General features: G+C 46.3%; 2 protein-coding genes and 1 long non-coding RNA gene across 3 annotated transcripts in view; all 3 read right to left on the bottom strand.

Annotated features, from left to right (window-relative positions):
* Nucleotides 1-596: 596 nt before the first annotated feature.
* DEFB108B (defensin beta 108B) lies at nucleotides 597-3,756 on the bottom strand. The gene is made up of 2 exons (XM_061404097.1): nucleotides 3,632-3,756; nucleotides 597-774 (listed from the first exon to the last, which is right to left on the bottom strand). Exons 1-2 carry the CDS (start codon nucleotides 3,687-3,689, stop codon nucleotides 611-613), a joined length of 222 nt encoding a protein of 73 aa, XP_061260081.1. The 5' UTR covers nucleotides 3,690-3,756; the 3' UTR covers nucleotides 597-610.
* Nucleotides 3,757-6,282: 2,526 nt separating this feature from the next.
* On the bottom strand, nucleotides 6,283-9,196 carry LOC133239797 (putative protein FAM90A12P). Its single transcript, XM_061404083.1, has 3 exons — nucleotides 8,824-9,196; nucleotides 8,319-8,424; nucleotides 6,283-7,791 (listed from the first exon to the last, which is right to left on the bottom strand). Exons 1-3 carry the CDS (start codon nucleotides 8,961-8,963, stop codon nucleotides 7,084-7,086), a joined length of 954 nt encoding a protein of 317 aa, XP_061260067.1. The 5' UTR covers nucleotides 8,964-9,196; the 3' UTR covers nucleotides 6,283-7,083.
* Nucleotides 9,197-9,228: 32 nt separating this feature from the next.
* Nucleotides 9,229-21,870, bottom strand: part of LOC133239821 (uncharacterized) — a 50,157-nt gene continuing 37,515 nt past the window's right edge. Inside the window, exons 5-6 of the long non-coding RNA XR_009733989.1 lie at nucleotides 13,229-21,629; nucleotides 9,229-9,617 (exon numbers count right to left, since the gene is read on the bottom strand). This is a non-coding gene — a long non-coding RNA (uncharacterized LOC133239821). The remainder of the gene's footprint in view (nucleotides 9,618-13,228; nucleotides 21,630-21,870) is intronic.

Below are 21,870 nucleotides of genomic sequence, written 5' to 3'. Positions count from 1 at the left end.
GCTAAGTCGTGTCCAGCTCTTGCGACCCCATGGACTGTAGCCGCCAGGCTCCTTTCCATCTGTTAGGATGGCTATTGTCAAAAAATAAAAGAGAAAAAGTGTTGTTGAGAATGTGGAAAAAGGGGGACCCAGAGCACTGGCTGTGAAGAGGGTATGAGAAGAACTTGGCTTTTTTCTGGGTGTCATTCTGTCCATGATTCAGCTTGCTGGTGACTTCCGGGAAGATTTGCAATAAGCTGCCCTTTTGTCAGGAAAGGAGACCTCATGAGGCTGCGTGGAGTGAAGTGGTGCGTTTTCCAAGTGTGGAAGGGGATTCGTCTCCCCAGATGAAGGGCAGAGGGCTTCAGGGCCAGGTGAAAACAGGAGGTGAGAGAAAGTTCCTGCCCCCAACCAGAGCTCATCCAGGCCAGATAAAAAGATGGAAACCAAACCACGGCCAAGTGAGGATACATCACAGGATTCTTAGAACAGGTTCTGTGTTTGCAAATTTTGATTCTTTATTTATTGAGAACTCACTAAGAATCCCTGTGGGAACAAAAGACAGAGAGGCAAGAACTAAAGATCAGGAAAGTCAGAATAAAACAACCAAACAAAAAGCTTCAGGAGGCCTTCAGAGCACTCTGGGTGTAGTGGGGTCGACTTCAGGGACGTTCACCAAGGGCAAGCAGCATGGGCGGCCATCCAGACATCGCCCAGAATGAATTTCTGAGTCGAGGCAGAATTCCTGGCAGGACCCATTTGGACGCTCACAGACCTCCCTGAAACTGGCGCTGCCTGCACAGAGAACAGGGTGATGGTTACTGTTTACTGGTCTCCTTAAATGTTATTGAATTACATGTGGTGAAGGAATATCTGCAAACAAGCTTGTATGGATTTTTCATTGTTACTTGATTTTCTTAAAAATCTGTTTGTTGTTTAGTTGCTAAGTCGTGTCCAGTTCTTTGCAACCACATGGACTGCAGCCTGTTAGGCTCCTCTGTAAATGGGATTTCCTGGGCAAGAGTACTGGAGTGGGTTGCCACTTTCATCTCCAAGGGATCTTCCAAACCTAGGGTTTGGCAGACAGATTCTTTACCACTGAGTACCTGGGAGAGCCCCTTAAAAATCTGCTTTCACACAAAAAATTTGTATTTGGGGCATTCTTGGAAAATCCAGCAAGATTGAGTGCATCTAAGAAAGGAGAGCCTGCCCATGGGCAGCCCTGCCCTCGCTCCAGGGCTCACACACATCAAAGCTCCTCCCGTCTTTCTCACTGCCTGTTATCTCCTGACATTGATGGCAGAAGGCAGTCTTTTTGTTATGAGTCTTGTACTGCTTGTTTTTCTAAAGTTGAAAAAACTTTTTAGAGAAAGCTGTCTTTCTGTGTGTTTGTGTATCTTTCAAAAGTGGAACTGAAATACAGATCCAAAAGATAACGTACACAAGGAAATTATTAGAGAGGATATACTTCTGGGGGAAGGAAACGATATTCCTATGTATATGATGTGCAGATAGCACCCACGTCAGCATTTCTTGCACCATGAGGGGGCACTCACTGCTTCTTTCCCTGGAGCTGCTCTTCCAGGTTGCAACCTGCCGCAGGGTTCATTGCAAACATTAAGAGTTCTTAAGGGATAGGCTACCCACTCCATTATTCTTGGGCTTCCCTTCTGGCTCAGCTGGTAAAGAATCTGCCTGCAATGCGGGAGAACTGGGTTCGATCCCTGGGTTGGGAAGATCCCCTGGAGAAGGGACTGGCTACCCACCCCAGTGTTCTTGCCTGGAGAATTCCATAGACAGAGGCGCCTGGCAGGCTACACAATCTATGGGGTCACAAAGAGTCAGACACAACTAAGCAACTTTCACTTTCAAGAGCTGAACACACATGATTGTTAAAAACATTGAATCATATTTGACTTACGGCCTAATATATTAGTATTCTGGAGATGGGTCACACACAACGAGGGGCTCATTTTCGAAAGCAGCTTCATCTCAGCAGTCTCCATATGTAACAAAGAGCACCTTTCCCAAGACAGCTTCTGAAACTCCTTGCTGGCATTAAAAAAGGTCTCAAAACCAGCACTTCTAGATTTTTCTATTCCAGAACACAAAAGCCAACTCTTGAATAGCTTCAAATCAGTGTAGGGCATTTGTAGCAATTCAACAAAAGTCCATTGAATTCAAAAGGAAACTCAAATGGATTAAATTGAATTTAATTCTTTACCGTCCACAAAACAATCATGAATTGATATTTGTTATGCATCCACTGAATGGGAGGCCCTTACTGGGGCACAGGCTTCCAATGAAAAAACAGATACGATGGCCCTTGACTTCTAAGATATCATGGTCCAGTCATCTTGGTGGCTAGACAGTCCAGGGAAGAGTCAACTAGCTCTCAAAGTAGATTGTTGGCCCAAGGATGAAGAAGAGGTTTGGTAAGTGAGAGCCAGAGGTAAATAAAACATGACTGAAATAAAGACAGCGTAAGTGTCCCAGGGGATGAGAGCTCAAGGCACTAAAGCCTCAAAGAATCTGATGGTTGGAGCAGGCTTTGGAAGGAAAATTATGGGATTAGATTAGTACTAAGTAAGGCTGTGTATTCAAGGTTTTCATCTGCAGTTTTCCTTATTCCCAGAATAGTAACACTCTCTGTATGTGTGTGTGTACACACACATGCACTTTGCCTGTCTGTGAAATATATCCACTGCCCCACACTCCACAAGGGATCTGAGATAAATGAAAGGGCTGGGATTACAGCTCCTTATATGAGGACTGTCCACATTCACCCATCTGTGTGAATGTGGACATACCTTCAGACTCCTTTCCAACCCTGAGACCTTGAATTCTCAGGAAAAGATAAGACATTCCTGTTGACGTAGAGCAGTGAGTCACTCATCCCTCCTTAGATCAACAGGTCCTGGAGATAAACATCTACGCCTGTCCCTGTGATGGGTGTTGGCATACCAAACAGCATGCAGGTGGATAGACTTCACCGCGGTGCCATCTTCATCTCTGTGTTTAAGTTCTATTCCAGGAGAAGAGATGTTGAAAAGGAAAAGGAAGCCCAGGGTGCCTTCAGGGACATCATCAAGCCAGGAGACCAGCAGTGTTAAGGGGCAATGGGTTAGAAGTCTCTCAGGAGTCACACGAGTGCGCACGCACACACACACACACACACACACACACACACACTCTGACTCAGAGTAAGCCTTTCAAGGAGACCCTCACCTATCCACCTGCCAGGCCCCTGTAGCTTTCGCATAGCTCTCATATAAGTATCAGGATTCTAATTTTTGCTGCAAGTAGTAGAGTTTTGGAGACCAAAATTTAGTAGAATAATGCCCCCATTTTTTGTCACCTAAATCTAGAAACTGCTAGTAAACTTGCCTAAATAATTCATCTTCAGTGCTGGAGCAAGGAGGGTTTCTTTCAAGCCCTTGAAACACCCTTGAAACACCATTGACCTCGTGTCGTCTAACTGAGAGTTGCTGTGGGGAACGACTGAGTCAGGAGGCTGCGCGTCTTCCCAGGTTTCCCACGAGACCCCTCCTCAGGCAGCGGTGATGGTAACGTTGCTCTGATCACTGGATCCGTTCAAGGTCTCAGGCACTCTACTCTTACCAAGGCATCAGCAAGGTTTTGTTGTTGTTACCTGGTGGAACGTGGCTCATAAAGAAGAGAATGGCGAACACGGGGACAGCAGTGCTCATGGCTGGAGGGAGGAGACAGCTTGGCTTTGTCGCCAAGAGGAGAGGACACTTCGGTCCGTGGCTCCGGCACCAGTGGGACGTCGGGGCCGGATGTCCGCGCTCCTCCGCCTCATTAGGGCTCCGTGCACAGCTGTTCTGAGCGCAGAGCGGCCTTCGCAGGAAGCCAGAGAATCCTCCTTTCGTGGGACACTTCGAGCATTGGGAGACTGTGGGCGCACACTTTGGACCAGAAAACCGTGTTAAATGGGAACATGAGCTACAAATGCTTTGGCTCCAGATTAAAGAGTCTGAGCGAGGAGCCGTCTGTATTCAGGGACAATGAGTGGGGCTGGTTTCGTCAGTGACTAGACATTAGTGAGCTCTTCCCAGGCTTTACGAGCCATCCTCACGATCAATCGCCTTCTCTGGGTCGGAAAGCCCATGCCGCTCTGTTCACAATGTACTTATGACACGCCTGTGAGTTTGCTTAACAGACACTTGCCTCCCAGTGAGGTGTGAGCTTGTTGCTGAGATCAGGCTTTGCTCCTCAGGGCTGAGGAGGAAGTTGAATCCTGTGGTCATTCACTCTCAGAACCTCATCAGGTCAGACGCTGGTGGGGCAGGGAAATGGACGTATCTCTGAACATGGAGGCAGGAGGTCAGGGTTCAGGTCCAGTCTCTAGGCCAGCCCCACACTAGAGGTCCAGACATCAGCAGAAAGTCATCTTCCTGGAGCCTCAGCAGAAGCTGCATAGATTCAGATCTGCTGCACCTTGATCAGGAGACACTCGATCATGCATGAAAACAACTGGGAAAGCTGCTTCAAGATGCAGACACCTAGACCCACTCCAGGAAGTTTTAGTTTGGTAGGGTGCAGTGGAGCCTAGACGTCTGCATTTTTAACACAGTTCCCAGGTACTAATTCTGGAGTATATTCTGGAATATGTCATCTTAGATCATCTCTCAGCTCCTTTCTAGCTCTTACATTAAAGTATTGCAAGCGCTCTTGTCTGAGTAAATCTTGTGGTTGGCTTTTAAGACTGACAACAACATTCTGTGTGTGTATACAGGTGTGTATGTGTGTGCGTGTGCCTGTATGCAGCACACAAAGGTAAATTGCACACCTTCATCTGTGCCAAGTTAGAGGCTATTTTTTAAAGACAACTGGCCCGGGGAATAATTAAATTGACAGAGCAATCTATTTAGAAGAAGGCTCTTGCAATAGTAGAGGCTAATTGAGGTTCCAGACTAAAACAACGTGTGTGTATAGAGGGAGGAGCAAGAGTGTTTGAGAGACAAAGCATGGGGCCATGATGACATTTATAATGAAAGTAGGCACATATGAGTAGCCAATAATTTTAACTTCAGTGCTTAAGAAAATGGTAAGAATAATTACCTGGAACTAGAACTGTGCTTTGAGGCAAGCTGGCTTCCCTGATAGCTCAGTTGGTAAAGAATCTGCCTGCAATGCAGGAGAACCCAGTTCGATTCCTGAGTCAGGAAGTTCCACTGGAGAAGGGATAGGCTACCCACACCAGTATTCTTGGGCTTCCCTTGTGGCTCAGCTGGTAAAGAATCTGCCTGAAATGTGGGAACCTGGGTTGGGAAGATCCCCTGGAGAAGGGAAAGGCTATCCACTCCAATATTCTGGCCTGGAGAATTGCATGGACTATACAGTCCATGGGGTCTCAAAGAGTAGGACACAACTGAGCGACTTTCACTCACTTCATTGAGAGACAAGGGGGTGGTGACCCTCAGCCTGAGCAAGGGTAGATAAGTGCCTGGTTGGTCAGGGAGTTCTCAAACCACTCGTGGTGGCCTCTGCTGGCCCCTGTTGGTCCAAAAACAACAGTCCCTGACACTTGCCTGTAGCCCCCTGCTGAGATACTCAGAAGCCTGCTGTGTGAAATCCCAGGGTTCTGGCAGAAGAGCTAGCACAGGGCACCTGAGAATGAGGGCTGAGGTAGTTCTGGGGCTTCCTGTGGCTGTAGGCAGTGCACAGGCTGACCACATTCTCCAAGCAGGGGACTGACATGGGGGCATTGTTAACGTGCATAAGTGGCCGCGGGGATCTGGGAGGCCCTGATTCTGTGTTTTTCATAACGTCCTCCCATGCTCCTCTTTCCCCTCCATTACAAGATCTATCCTGAGTCAAAATAGTATTAAGATGATTGTCAAGGCTTAGAGATAAAAACCACACACAAAATGTTTTCTATGGTAAAACTTTATTAAAATTCAAACTTTTTCATTGGTAAATTTTATAAAATTTGTAGGAGACAGTGTATCAATCCTACCAAAATTATCATTCAAAAGTAAGGCGGCAACTGATTCCAACTAGTTTTTCATACCAGTATGACATAATAGGGCTTCCCTAGTGGCTCAGTCTGTAAAGAATTTGCCTGCAGTGCAGGAGACCTGGGTTGAATCCCTGGGTTGGGAAGATCCCCTGGAGGAGGGCATGACAACCCACTCCAGGATGCTTGCCTGGAGAATCCCCATGGCAGAGGAGCCTGGTGGACTGCAGTCCATGGGGTCCAAAAGAGTTATGCATGACTGAGCCACTAAGCGTAGCATTCCAGGATTACAAAGTCAAATGATACATAATAACAAAATCAAAAATGTCCTGATGAGCATAAATACGAAAGATCTTAATAAACTACTAGCATATTACATTCAACAGCATGTAATTACATATACATATGAAATGGATCTTGACCTATTGCTGATTTGATTTAGGGCAGAAGGAAGGCCCTGCAGGGGCTGGGTGCAGGGCATGCCTGACCAGGATGTTGAATGTGACCAAATGATCTTTCTACATCTCTTGAGAGGACTGTAAAAATTTTTTTTGTTTATACTGAAAACACAGAAAGACAATTTTAAAAACAAAGCTTTGTAGTAACATTTAATGACACTTGATAAGCACAGCCTTGGGAATTTTCCCCACTGTGATTTATAGTGCAAGACTCCACAGAGCCCACTAGACTTCTCTCAGGACAGGGAGCGGCTGACCTTCTGCAGAGCAGAGTCAGGCCCTTTAGGCAGGTTCCAAATGTTCAGATACAGATACTACCATCCAACACAGACACTACCATCGTCAACTACCGATACTACCATTACTTCCTATCTGCACAATGGTTAAAGTCACTCCTAGAATTTGCCTCAACTACTGATAACAGATTGAGGTTGACAGCTTGACATTTGGTTGGGTAAGTGCCATGGGACAGACTCAGATTCCATGAGGAGACAGTGCAGTGTGTGCAGCTGTGTGTCCCCAGGGTGGTCCGGTCCCACTGCTGTCTCACCCACCAGGGTGGGGAGTCCTGCTTCACTGGAAACAGCCACTCCCTCTAACACCCAGCCCACCCGCCAAGGTCACAGTCACGACAGGGCACCTCCTGAGACTGGAGGACAAGGTTCAGTTGCCACTGGTGTCTTCGTCCCAGTCACTCTCTTCAGAGGAAGAAGACACCTGGAGGTCATCGTAGAGGACGCTCCGGGGCCCCGGGACAGCATGTCCGTCGGGCTCCTGGTCGACGGACGGGCTCTGAGCAGCAAGGGCTGGCCGCTCTGCAGGCCACGGAGACGGGGGCGCCGTGTACCGGCAGCTCCAGCAGCCTTCACCGTCTCTCAGGAAGAGCATCCTGAGAGGCTGGGCCAGGACGCGGATGATGGGCAGGGGTTGGGCTGCGGAGACGGCACCCACGCTCCTGGAGGGAGATCTGTCCGCTGGAGGCTGGAGGTCAAACTGTTGCCCCTGGGCAGGTGTCTCCCTGGATACACGGGCGGCCACTCTCGGTCCACGTCCAGCTGTGCAGGGTGGAGGAGGGAGATTCAGGAAGGCCCCCAGATCTGCTGTCGGAGTGCTCTGCTGGGGGGTCTGGACGGGGCTGAGTCTAGGTTTCTTTGGGGGGTTCACACATGTCAGGCTGGGGGTCTGCACACATCTCTTGCCTGGAACCTCAATGCGGCCCTTGGAGGCCGGGGCCAAATTCCTGCCGATGAGAGGCACTGTGGGGAGGCTGGATTTCACATCATCTCTCCTCGTGGGTGACCCTCTTGGGTGATCTGGATCCTGGAAGGATTTCCTCTTGGATGTGTGGATAAGAACAGGCATGTTTGGGTGCTGGAAGACAAGACCACACAGAGAGGCCAGGTGTGAGAATCTCCTCTCCATCCAGTAAAACACCTCACATGCATTCATTTTATATGATAAGATCCTCAATATCAAGGTGCTCATGTGACCTCGATACATTTATACATCAAATGGAAATGTTCAAACCATGTCTCTTGTTAAGTAAGGGGAAGCAAGTGTTTGGTAGACCTTCTATTTGAGACTGTACACAGATTGGTGATTTGCAGGCGCCTTGATGGCAAAATGAATTTTCCTGTCCAGTTTTGGAGGATGAATCACAATTTACAGATTCCTGTTCTAACTTAAAGGATTTGACTATGGAAGCTGCTGATAAAATCACTTCCATGTCTCTGCCAGCTTCTCGCCAGACATGTGAGTAAGAATGCAAAATCAAAGGCACCACGGAAAATGGCATCTGAAAAATAAATGATGACTTTGGTCAGGAAAGAATATGACTGGTTTCCTCCCACAGACAGGACTGAGGCCAGTGGATTAGAGGGGGCCCAGCAAAGACTGACCCTCAGGCAGAGGCCGGGCTCCGGCTCCTCCTTCCAGCTCTGTGGCTGCCGACCACGGGGCCTTCTGGGAAATCGCTGCAGGAGCTTCCTCTGCTGCTCCTCTTTCCTGCAACACAAACGTGTCAAGTGTCAGAAACCCAGTGTTCTTGTCATAGTTGGGACCAACGGTGCTGTCTGTGGCCCAGCCCCTTTCCTAGTTTGGGAGTGACACCAGACCTGAACCCCTCTGCCTTTGTGCCGAACCCCCATGTCCTTCCCCGACTCCAGAGACTCCTCCAGGGCTTCGGGGCTGGTCAGCTGCAAAGTTGTGAGTGTTCCACACTCTCTTTAGTGACCTCAGGGCCTAGTGTGAGCCCCCGAGTGTGGCCCCTGAGGACGTCATTCCTGTCTCTGTCTCCCGAGTTTCCCTGTCCTTTCTAGAGATGGCTCAGCACAGTGTCAATAAGGAGAGGAACTGTCTCCAGATTGCAGCCCAGACCTTGGGTCCCACCTCCCCACTGCTCACCTCTGCCTTTCCTCCTCCTCTCTCTCAGCCGTGTTAGGGGTCCCTGGGGTCAGTGGGTCCTGCAGCTTCCATGCCAGGTTCTCCTTACCGAATCTGGACCCCAAGGGCAAGGGGACCAGCGCCCCTTGCCAGCGCTTCATGGGGCACCTGAGGCTCCTTGCTGTGTGCCCAAAGGCTCCACAGTCCTTACACTTCACCTGTGGGTGGAGGAGAACCAGGTCAGTGAGTCAGCAGAAGCCTCAGGCACGAGTCCAAAGGGAGTGCAAGGATGGATGGAGAGTGTTGCATGCTGGTTCTGAAGAAAGGACGCGGTCCCACAGGTACCGGGATAGTTACAATATTGTGGTTCCCAAAGCCCTTGTCAGGAGCATCAGAGGAGGAGGGTCTGGCAGTCTAAGGTAAACAGTAAGAGCCCCATGAAGCCAGGGCAGACATAACCCCGAGGAGCCCTGATGGTTCCTCCCAGGCTCTGAGTGGCCCGATCTGCTGGGGAGGGAGTTCGAGGCAGCTATCTTTGGATGCGAATGCACTAGTTAGTTATGGACCCAGAATATTCCAGGTCTAAACCCTGTCTCCACAGTTCATGCCACCCACAGATTCCCTGCAGATCCAAGCCTCCACTCACCGTGGAGTCTTTCTCCTGTGGTGGTGGAACCATCTGCCTCACAGGTCCCGAGTTTTGCTTCCTCACTTTCTGGTCTTGAAAGAGTTGGCAGGCTCTTAGCCATCCGTAATGACCAGCCATCTTCCACACCTACTGGAGATTCTCCTCAATCTTAATTTTTGTATCTCCTCTGTGAAAAGAAAGAAGAAACTGTCATTTTGATGCAGAGACACAGAGACATTCCTGCCCTATCGACCCTAAATGGGAATCATGACATCAGGACCAGGTTTCTGACGTATTGACTTCTCCTGCCCAGATCTTTCTCTTTACAGAATGTGAAGAAGAACTAAAGAACCTCTTGATGAAAGTGGAAGAAGAGAGTGAAAAAGTTGGCTTAAAACTCAACATTCAGAAAACTAAGATCATGGTAAAAGGATAGGGAAACAGTGACAGACTTTATTTTGGGGGGCTCAAAAATCACTATAGATGGTGACTGTGGCCATGAAATGAATAGACACTTGTTGCTTGGAAGAAAAGCTATGAGCAATCTAGACAGCATATTAAAAAGCAGAGACATTCCTTTGCTGACAAAGGTCCGTCTAGTCATGGCTATGGTTTTTCCAGTAGTCTTGTATGGATGTGAGAGTTGGACTGTAAACAAAGGCGAATGCTGAAGGATTGATGCTTTTGAACTGTGGTGTTGGAAAAGACTCTTGAGAATCCTTTGGGCTGCCAGGAGATCAACCAGTCCATCCTAAAGGAAATAATTCCTGAATATTCACTGGAAGGACTGATGCTGAAGGTGAAACTCCCATACTTTGGCCATCTGATGTTAAGAACTGACTCATAGGAAAAGACTGGATACTGGGAAAGATGGAAGGCAGGAGAAGAAGGGGACGACAGAGGATGAGATGGTTAGATGTCATTACCGACTCGATCGACATGAGTTTGAGTAAGCTCCCAGAGGTGAAGATGGACAGGGAAGCCTGGTGTGCTGCAGTCCACGGGGTCCCAAAGAGTCAGACGTGACTGAGAGATTGAACTGAGCTGCCCAGACATTTCTATATTCTCCTCTGATTACTGACACACAGATTAGGACCCAGACTAACATGCATTTGGATTTGCATCCTCGGAAGACTAAATTTAGAGACTTGGGTTACATGTATCACAGTCTAGGAGGTAAAAGATCTCCCCACATGTACACAAACATTTGTGCTAGGGGGAAGCTACACTTAATATTGAGGAATAGGCATTTGAAAATCAAAAATAAGTGCGATTATTTGGAAAATTGGACTCTCCCATTTGACATCAGGGAAGGCAATTTTCAAGTATAAATTCACTTCAAATTATCTTCCTCTCTACTAGATTAGATGATTCACAGCTGAGGGTCTGTTTTCTGGAACTTTTGTCCTCAGCGTCTCACTTGTACCTAGCTCATGTGAAATACATGTTTAAACTAAGGATGAACAAATAATGTTTTTGGATTTCAATGGTATGCCTATTCAATGGAAATCTAATTAGCCAGAAAAAGAAAAACAGTTGAGATGTTATTATTTTCCAGAACATGGAGACACCTTAGTGCTATGATGCTGATGAATTAAGTCAGAGGCTGAAAGCAAAAACAGGAGAATTTCCCTCCTGGGTAGAAGAGTGAGAGCAGACACAGAAGGAACAAACCAGCACAGCGACAAACACAGCAGAGACAGAGGCAACACACAGATATGAGAACAGGCAGCGTACAGTAGGGAGGAGGCTTCCTCATCCACTGGATCACCATAAAAGCAAGAGGGTTGTGGAAAAACATCGACTTTTGTTTTATTGACTATGCCAAAGCACTTTGACTGAGTGGATCACAATAAACTCTGAAAAATTCTGAAAGAGATGGGAATACCAGACCACCTGTCCTGCCTCCTGAGAAATATATGCAGGTCAGGAAGCAACAGTTAGAACCAGACATGGAACAGCAGACTGGTTCCAAACCAGGAAAGGAGTACGTCAAGGCTGTATATCGTCACCCTGCTTATTTCACTTACATGCAGAGTGCATCATGAGAAACGCTGGGCTGGATGAAGCACAAACTGGAATGATGATTGCTGGGAGAAATATCAATAACCTCAGATATGCAGATGATACCAGCCTTATGGCAGAAAGTGAAGAACTAAAGAGCCTCTTGATGAAAGTGAAAGTGGAGAGTGAAAAAGTTGGCCTAAACCTCAACATTCAGAAAACTTAGATCATGGCATCTGATCCCATCACTTCATGGCAAATAGATTGGGAAACAGTGGAAACAGTGGCAGACTTTATTTTGGGGGGCTCCCAAATCACTGCAGATGGTGACTGCAACCATGAAATTAAAAGACATTTTGTCCTTGGAAGAAAATTTATGACCAACCTAGATGCATATTCAAAAGCAGAGACATTACTTTGCCAACAAAGGTGCATCTAGTCAAAGCTATGGTTTTTCCAGTAGTCATGTATGGATGTGAGAGTTGGACTGTGAAGAAAGCTGAGTGCCAAAGAATTGAGGCTTTTGAACTGTGGTGTTGGAGAAGACTCTTGAGAGACCCTTGGACTGCAAGGAGATCCAGCTAGTCCATCCTAAAGGAGATCAGTCCTGGGTGTTCTGTGGAAGGACTGATGCTGAAGCTGAAACTCCAATTCTTTGGCCACCTCATGTGAAGAAGTGACTCACTTGAAAAGACCCTGATGCTGGACAAGATTGAAGTCAGGAGGAGAAGCGGACGACAGAGGATGAGGTGGTTGGATGGCATCACCAACTCAATGGACATGCGCTTGTGGAAACACTGGGAGTTGGTGATGGACAGGGAAGCCTGCCGTGCTGCAGTCCATGGGGTCGCAAAGAGTCAGACACGACTGAGTGACTGAACTGAACTGAGGGAGGAAGCTTCAGGGGAGAAGGCAGGAGAGTCACAGTGGTCAAATATGACGGCAGTGACAGAGGAAAATCTGGGTGGTGAGCATGAATAAGGCTCAAAAAGCTGAAATATAATAATGTACAAAAGGGCAGAGTCGCTGCAGTCAGCATGACGCGAGGTAGCCAGCATGAGCTTGCCCGCCAGAAGAATAAGAAAAGGCAGAGCAGCTCAGTTAAGGGAAAGCACTGAGCCGCTGGGGTGATTGTCCCCCAAGCAGAGAGACATGCAGATCACGCAGCAGAAGCTGAAAAAGGCAAAAGGGAAGGGGGATTCCAAGTAGCTTTGGGGCTTTGTGTGCAACCCTCTTGCCCTTGGCCTCTGTGCCTGAAGCCAGTGCCCCCACACTGGGGTTTCCTGCCACAGGGCTCCTGGGCCCAGGACCGATGGTGTTCCCTTTGCCCTGAGTCTGCAGCAGGTCCCTTTTGTGCTTCCTTCCCCTCAAGTAGCCTCTCTCCCTTTCTGCCACTCTCAGAGGGTGAGGGGGTTATCCTTTCCCATTCTTTTTTATTCCTGTGGAGTTCACCCTAAAGTTTTAAAATTAGCTTTGTAATTGCAAAAACAAGTACAAATGAAACATCTAATATTAACATCAACGTTTACTCAATTAAAAAACTGAAATCATAAAGTTCAGGACATCTTCCCCTCTTGCCAATCCACACCACTACATAAGTTTACTATGGACTTTTTTCTGAATAATATGCTGAACACCAGGTTTAAAAAGCAAACCATCCTAAAATCCAGCTGTGCTCCTCCTCTCTGTAGGAGATGATCAGAGAGGTGCGGGAGGAATGCCCTCACTGAGGGAGATGCAGCTTTGATGGTGGCTGAGGACCAGTCAAGAAGGAATGTCCCTTTCCCAGCTGACCTGAGGCTGATCCAAGGTTGCATGAGCTTGTCGAGAGTTTCTTAGCCAAGTGACGTCATCTATTCCCTTTGGTCTAACCACATCTGAAGACATGTGAAGAGAAAGAAATAATTCACAATTTCACTCATGTGTGGAACAAAAAAGACAAACAAAAAGAAAACAAGAAAAAAGAATTTTAAAGAAGACAACGTTGACATGATAGCAAATATAAAGATACACAGACCTGAGTAAAGGAAATCAGAAGAGGAGCCTCAAAGAAAATGGGGCAGCAAATAGTAACAGAGGAAAACTGCAGTTTTTGGTGCTAAGAAGTTGTGTGGTTCACAGAAGCTGAAATGTATGGTGATGCACCTAAAACTTCACTAAAATTATAATGGGATAATACCAAAACTTAAAACAAGTAAAATAAAATTCTAAAGAAATTACAGAATCAATCCCAGGTTGCCTAAAGCCACATCACTACATGATTTTACTCTTGTCCCATTTCCCTGAGGGACTAGCCAAACACCAAATTTAAACCACACAACCTGAAATGCAGCTGTGAGCCTCTAGTCTGTCAGCAGATGCTCAGAATCATGAGTGCTGGACACTCCAGCTGAGGAGATGCAGCTTCCAGGGTGGCTGAGGAGGGTCAGAGGGGAAATTTCCCTTTCCTGCTGACTTGAGACTCCCCTAAGGTCACATGACCTTGATGAGGTTTTCTTTCCTTTTTTGTGATGAGGTTTTCTTAACCAATCAACGTTATGTAGGCTACAGTCCAGGGGGTCACAAGGAGTTAGACACAACTGAGTGACTGAACAGCAAACCTCACCCTGTATCTCTCAGTGTCTTGAAGACCCATTTAGAAAAGAGAAATGTCTTGTGAATTCACTTCGATGTGGAACATTAAACACAAATTTTAAAAGCAAATAAGTCAAAACAAAAAGAAAGGAAAGCAAATGACACAAAAACAAACATTCTCACAGAACAGAGTAGGGCATGTCAGAGGATAGTGGCAAGGGGACGGCTGACGAGTGAAACGGGTCCACAGGATGGTAACAGAAACACCCAAGTTGTTGGTGCTCATCAATTGTATGATCTACTGGAACTGAAATATATTTTTTTGCACACATAACATTTAATCTAACAAATTCACTGAATTAGTTCAGTTCAGTCGCTCATTGGTGTGTGACTCTTTGCGACCCCATGAATCACAGCACCAGGCCAGGCCTCCCTGTCCATCACCAACTCTCGGACTTCACACAAGCTCATGCGCATCGAGTCTGGATTGCCATTCAGCCATCTCATCCTCTGTCGTCCCCTTTTCCTCCTGCCCCCAATCCCTCCCAGCATCAAGGGCTTTTCCAATGAGTCAACACTTCGCATGAGGTGGCCAAAGTATTGGAGCTTCAGCTTCAGCATCAGTCCTTCCAATGAGCACCCAGGACTGATCTCTGTTTGGATTGACTGGTTGGATATCCTTGCAATCCAAGGGACTCTCAAGAGTCCTCTCCAACACCATAGTTCAAAAGCATCAATTCTTCAGCACTCAGCTTTCTTCACAGTCCAACTCTCACATCCGTACTTGACCACTGGAAAAACCATAGCCTTGACTAGATGGACCTTTGCTGGCAAAGTCATATCTCTGCTTTTGAATATGCATCTAGGTTGGTCCTAACTTTCCTTCCAAGGAGTAAGCGTCTTTTAATTTCATGGCTGCAATCACCATCTGCAGTGATTTTGGAGCCCCCAAAAATTAAGTCTGCCACTGTTTCACTGTGTCCTTATCTATTTGCCATGAAGTGATGGGACCAGATGTCATGATCTTTGTTTTCTGAATGTTGAGCTTTAAGCCAACTTTTTCACTCTCCTCTTTCACTTTCTTCAAGAAGCTTTTTGTTCCCCTTTACTTTCTGCCATAAGAGTGGTGTCATCTGCATATGTGAGGTTATTGATATTTCTCCCAGCAATCTTGATTCCAGCTTGTGCTTCCTCCAGCCCAGCGTTTCTCATGATGTACTCTGCATAGAAGTTAAATAAGCAGGGTGACAACAGCCAGCCTTGATGTACTCCTTTTCCTATTTGGAACCAGTCTGTTGTTCCATGTCCAGTTCTAACTGTTGCTCCCTGACCTGCATATAGGTTTCTCATGAGGCAGGTCAGGTTGTCTGGTATTTCTATGTCTTTCAGAATTTTCCACATTTTATTGTGATCCACATAGTCAAAAGCTTTGGCATAGTCAATAAAGCAGAAATAGATGTTTTTCTGGAACTCTCTTGCTTTCAATGATCCAGCAGATGTTGGCAATTTGACCTCCGGTTCCTCTGCCTTTTCTAAAACCAGCTTGAATATCTGGAAGTTCTCTGTTCACGTACTGCTGAAGCCTGGCTTGGAGAATTTTGAGCATTACTTTACTGGCATGTGAGATGAGTGCAATTGTGTGTTCGTTTGAGCATTCTTTGGCATTGCCTTTCTTTGGGATTGGAATGAAAACTGAACTTTTCCAGTCCCATGGTCACTGCTGAGTTTTCCACATTTGCTGACATATTGAGTGCAGCACTTTCACAGCATCATCTTTCAGGATTTGAAATAGCTCCACTGGAATTCCATCACTTCCACTAGCTTTTTCGTAGTGATGCTTTCTAAGGCCCACTGGACTTCACATTCCAGGATGTCAGTCTCTAGGTGAGTGATCACACCATCCGTGGCCAAGAGGAGCTACCCCACACCCGAGGTCAGGGGGGCCGCCAAGAGGAGCTACTACATGCCTGAGGTCAGGGGAGGTGGCTGAGAGGAGAAACCCACATTCAAGGAGAGGCGGCTGTGCATGCTCAGGAGGGCTGAGAGGAACTACTCCACCTTCAGGTCCGGAGGGGCGGCCCTGAGGAGATAGCCCTCATCCAAGGTAAGGAGCAGCGGCTGCACTTTCTGGAGCAGCCATGGAGAAATACCCCACGTCAAAGGTAAGAGAAGCCAAGCAAGACGGGAGGTGTTGCGAGAGGGCATCAGAGGGCAGACACACGGAAACCACAATCACAGAAAACTAGCCAATCTGATCACATGGACCACGGCCTTGTCTAACTCAGTGAAACTAAGCCATGCCCTGTGGGGCCGCCCAAGGTGGGAGGGTCATGGTGGAGAGGTCTGACAGAATGTGGTCCACTGGAGAAGGGAATGGCAAACAGTGTCAGTATTCTTGCCTTGAGAACCCCATTAACAGTATGAAAAGGCAAAATGATAGGATACTGCAAGAGGAACTCCCCAGGTCAGTAGGTGCCCAATATGCTACTGGAGATCCGTGGAGAAATAACTTCAGAAAGAATGAAGGGATGGAGCCAAAGCAAAAACAATACCCTGTTGTGGATGGGACCGGTGATAGAAGCAAGGTCCGACACTGTAAAGAGCAATATTGCATAGGAACCTGGAATGTCAGGACCATGAATCAAGGCAAATTGGAAGTGGTCAAACAGGAGATGGCAAGTGTGAACATTGACATTCAAGGAATCAGCCAACTAAAATGGACTGGAATGGGTGAATTTAACTCAGATGATCATTATATCTACTCCTGTGGGCAGGAATCCCTGAGAAGAAATGGAGTAGTCGTCATGGTCAACCAAAGAGTCCGAAATGCAGTACTTGGATGCAATCTCAAAAACCACAGAATGATCTCTGTTCATTTCCAATGCAAACCTTTCAATATCAGAGTAATCCAAGTCTATGCCCCAACCATTAAACCTGAAGAAGCTGAAGTTGAACAGTTCTATGAAGACCTTCAAGACCTTTTAAAACTAACAACCAAAAAAGATGTCCTTTTCATTATCAGGGACTGGAATGCAAAAGCAGGGAGTCAATAAACACCTGGAGTAACAGGCAAATTTGGCCTTGGAATACGGAATGAAGCAGGGCAAAGGCTGATAGAGTTTTGCCAAGAGAATGCACTGGTCATAGCAAACACTCTCTTCCGACAACACAAGAGAAGACTCTACACATGGACATCACCAGATGGTCAACATCAAAATCAGATTGATTATATTCTTTGCAGCCAAAGATGGGGACGCTCTTTATAGTCAGCAAAAACAAGACCGGGAGCTGACTGTAGCTCAGATCATGAACTCCTTCTTGCCAAATTCAGACTTAAATGGAAGAAAGTGGGGAAAACCTCTAGACCATTCAGGTATGACCTCAATCAAATCCCTGATGATTATACACTGGAAAGGAGACATAGATTTAAGGGACTAGATCTGATAGGCAGAGTACCTGAGGAACTATGGATGGAAGTTCGTGACACTGTACAGGAGACAGGGATCAAGACCATCTTCATGGAAAAGAAATGCAGAAAAGCAAAATGGCTGTCGGAGGAGGCCTTACAAATAGCTGTGAAAAGAAGAGAAGCCAAAAGCAAAGGAGCAAAGGAAAGATATAAGCATCTGAATGCAGAGTTCCAGAGAATAGCAAGGAGAGATAAGAAAGCCTTCCTCAGCAATCAATGCAAAGAAACAGAGGAAAACAACAGAATGGGAAAGACTAGACATCTCTTCAAGAAAATCACCCTACAAAAAATCATGAAATGTAAACATTAAAGTATCCATACCCCATCACCTAGACCACATTGACACCTCTTTCACCTACTGTCCCATTTCTCCCATGGACATACACCACCAAATTTAAAACAGCCTTAATCCCAGCCGCATCCCTCTTACCTGTCAGTAAATGCTCAGAATGTCAGTGCTGGACACTTTGTGCACCTTTGAAGGTGGCTAAGGAGAGTCAGTGGGGTCATTTCCCTCTCCTGCTGCCTTTGAGTGTGCTCCCACATCACCTGACCTTGACGAGGTTGTATTAATCCAATCAAGGTTAAGTATCACATTTGATCTAACAACATCTTGCAGACACTTTCAGAAAAGAGAAATGCCTTAGAAAATTCACTCATATATGGAACACTAAATACAAAAAAAAAAAGAGGGAAGAAGTACAAAACATTATTAAGAGAGAGTGCAAACGAAACAAGAAAAAACACACATTCACAGAACAGAGCAGCAGGTGTCAGAGGGTGGCAGTAAAAGAGGCCCACAGGGTGGTAAAAGAAAAACCCAGTTTTTGGTGCTGGTCAGTTTTATGGCATGCCAGAGTTGAAATCTATTTTTATACAAATAAAACATGTACTATTGTAAGCCAAAGGTACCCTAGAAAAAGAAGTACTTAAAAATTACATTATCCATGCCTCAGTGCATCCCTTGTGACTCAGCGGGTAAAGAATCTGCCTGCAATGCAGGAGACCTGGGTTCGATCCCTGAGTTGGAAAGATTCCCTGGAGAAGGGAAAGACCACCCACTCCAGTATTCTGGCCTGGAGAATTCCAGGGACTATACAGTCCCTGGGGTCGCAAAGAGTCAGGCAGGACTGAACGAATTTCACAGTGCATAAAGCCACCTGTGTACATATTTTATCTACGTCTTGTTTCTCTAGGGGATACACTGAACACCAAATAAAAACAAACAACCAGAAATCCAGCTGGGTACCTCCCATCTATCAGTAGATGCTCAGAATGGTGGGAACTGGACTCTGTCCACTGGAGGGGATGCAGCCTCGGGGGTGGCTGAGGGTCCGTGGTGGAATTTCCATTTCTTAGCTGACTTGTTACTGCTCCAAGGTCATGTGACCTCGTTAAGACTTTTCTGACTAATTCAAGTCATATATCAGCTTTATTCCTTCCATGTCTGAAGACATATTAAGAGAAGAGAAACACCTATTGACTCTACTCATGTGTGAAGCAGGAAGAAACCAAGAAACAGAAAGAAAACAAGTGAAAAAAAAAATCAAGGAACAAAACAAATCACACAAGAACACATACCAGATACTCGGAACTGAGTAGTGGATGCAGCGGGGAATTGGCAGGTGGGAGGGCCCAAGGGTAACACAGTCATGGAGAGTAAAGGAGGGAAGTTAATGTGTTGGTGCTGAGCAGGTGCACGGCATGCAGGAGCTGAAATATATTGTTGTAAACCTAAAACTCATCTAATATTATAACAGAATACCTCAGAAAAATAGAAATGAAAATTTTAAAAAATTAAAGAATCTTCACCCCATTGTCTAAAGCCACATCACTACATATTTTGACTGCTGTTCCATTTCTCTGGGGGTTTAGCTGAACACCACATATATTTCAAAGCAACCTGAAATCCAGGTGCACTCCTCCTATCTGTCAGTAGAATCTCAGAAAAATGGGTGCTGGACAAACTTCACTGGATGACATGAAGCTCGCAGGAGGCCAAGGATGTGTCCATGGGGAAAGTTGTCTTTGCAAACTGACCTTCATGCTACTCCAAGGTCACACGACCTTGTTGAGCCATTTGTACCCAAGGAATGAAATGCATGACAATAGACAGGCAAGACAATTGGTTGCCCCTTACCCTTGCTCAGTTTTACCACCTGGCTCTCCCCAGAATTCCTCGTGGAGATTTTGAAAGCTAATGATGGAGTCTCCCTGGTAGTTCAGAGGATAAGAATCCACCTGCCAATGCTGGAGACATGGGTTCGATCCCTGGTGTGGGGAGATCACACATGCTACAGAGCAACTAAGCCCATGTGCCACTATTGAGCCTGCGTTCTAGCGCCCGGGAGACACAACTACTGAGTCCATGCACTGTAGAGCCTGTGCCCTGCAGCAAGAGAAGCGATTGCAAGAAGCCTGCACAGGGCAACCAGAGAATGGCCCTGGCTTGCTGCAACTAGAGAAAAAGCCCTCATAGCAAAAAAGACCCCGCATAGCTAAAATTAAATAAATAAGTAAGAAAAAAGAGAAAAGTAGTGAGGTATCAGTACCATCCTTGTGTGAGTTTCTGTGAGTGGACTCGGGCCTTCTTGGGGAATTGTGCTGCTTTGGCAGGAACACACCTCATCCGAGTGGATATCCAGGAAGATATCCACTTGGTCTTGTCTTATTGCTTATTTTTTTCACGGAATTTCTTGTGCACATCAAGCCTGGGGCTTGGCCAAATGTTTGTTGACAGTTATCAAAGTCCTAGTGGTTCTCCACATGGGGTTGGCTCACGTTGAACAATGATTATTAAAGAAAAACTAGGCATTCTTACCCTCTGCTCACATCCTCTAGGGTCTTTAAGGGTTGGGAGTTGTTGCTGAAAACACCCATATTGTATTTAGAGGGAAGTTGTGCTTATTTGGAGAAGGCAATGGCACCCCACTCCAGTACTCTTGCCTGGAAAATCCCATGGACAGAGGAGCCTGGTAGGCTGCAGTCCATGGGGTCACACAGAGTCGGACACGACTGAAGTGACTTAGTAGCAGCAGCAGCAGCTGCTAAGTTACCTGAGGTCAGGCCAATGACTAAAGGCTTTGCCACAGAGATAGCACATATGTGGGTCCTGTCCACAGGTGATTCCTGTCTGGACCAGGGATTGTGATGTCTGAAGGAGCCTCCATACTGATTACAGTTACTTTAGTGAGTGTGAACTTGGTGAGTTTAAATGCTAACGCTATGGCTGCTGTTCCTCCCACATTCCTCATGTGTGGAATGTTGAAGGAAGACCGTGTCACCTCAGGTGAGAAAGTCTACTGAGGGCCTTCCTGCTTTTCTCTCTGGTGCTGGATTCCCTCGTGTCATCTAAGGGAAAAGCTGTGACTACAGCACTTCCCACAGAGCTGACACACATAGGGTTGCTCACCCGTGTGTGTTCTCTCATGCCTTCTCAGGTTTGCATATTGACTGAAGGTGCTCCCACACCGCTGACATTTATAGGGTTTCTCTCCTGTGTGGGTCCTTTTGTGCCGAGTCAATCCAGAACTCTGACTGAAGGCCTTTCCACACACAAGACACACGTGAGGTTTCTCTCCAGTGTGGATTCTCTTGTGCTGACTAAGGCCAGAGCTTTGGCTAAAGACTCCCACACTGACAACATTCATAGTGCTTCTCTTTGGGATGGAGTTTCTCGTGTTTTCTAAGGTAAGAGATTTGATGAAAACTTTTCTCACACAGGTGACATTTATAGGGCTTCTCTCCTGTGTGTTTTCTCATGTTCCAGGTAGGAACTTTGAAGAGTTTCCCACACACATGACATTCAAATCGTTTCTCTCCAGTGTGGACCCAATTGTGGTTTCTCAGAAAATAGCCATTTCCACACAGACTGCATTTGTTTGGTTTCTCTCCTGTGTGAATCATCCTGTGTCATCTGAGGCTAAAGTAATTATTAAAGACTTTTTTACATAGAAGACATTCACATGATTTTCCTCTAGTGTGAATAGGACCCTGTGCATTAAGAAATGATCCTTGACTACATGATTTTCCACACTGTTTGCTGACATGTTTCGTTCTTAAGTGAATTGATGACTGTTGAGGTGAAGATCTAGAAGCTAATTCATCTCTCGAATTAGTGCATCCAGCAGGATCCCCTTGCTGGTGAGAAACCTGTTTTGGGAAAGGAGATATGAGGCTGTTACTGGTTTGCCCATGTCCAGGCAGACACTTATTCTTCTACATGTTCACCCTAGAGCATCAGCCAGGAATAGTCTCCTGGTAAAATGTCTCCCGTGTTAGTTGCAAACATGTTGTGTTACTCCCCTTCAGGCACAAACATTCTCTTTTATAGTTTCCAAACCCCAGATATCAGATTAATTTTGAAAACTTCAGTGTGTTCTAAAGACTAGGA

This window comes from Bos javanicus, chromosome 27, assembly GCF_032452875.1.
Source record: "Bos javanicus breed banteng chromosome 27, ARS-OSU_banteng_1.0, whole genome shotgun sequence".
In the NCBI taxonomy this organism is placed as follows: Eukaryota; Metazoa; Chordata; class Mammalia; order Artiodactyla; family Bovidae; genus Bos; species Bos javanicus.
Note: the sequence above shows the minus strand (reverse complement) of the source record. Positions and strands in the feature narration are given on the sequence as shown.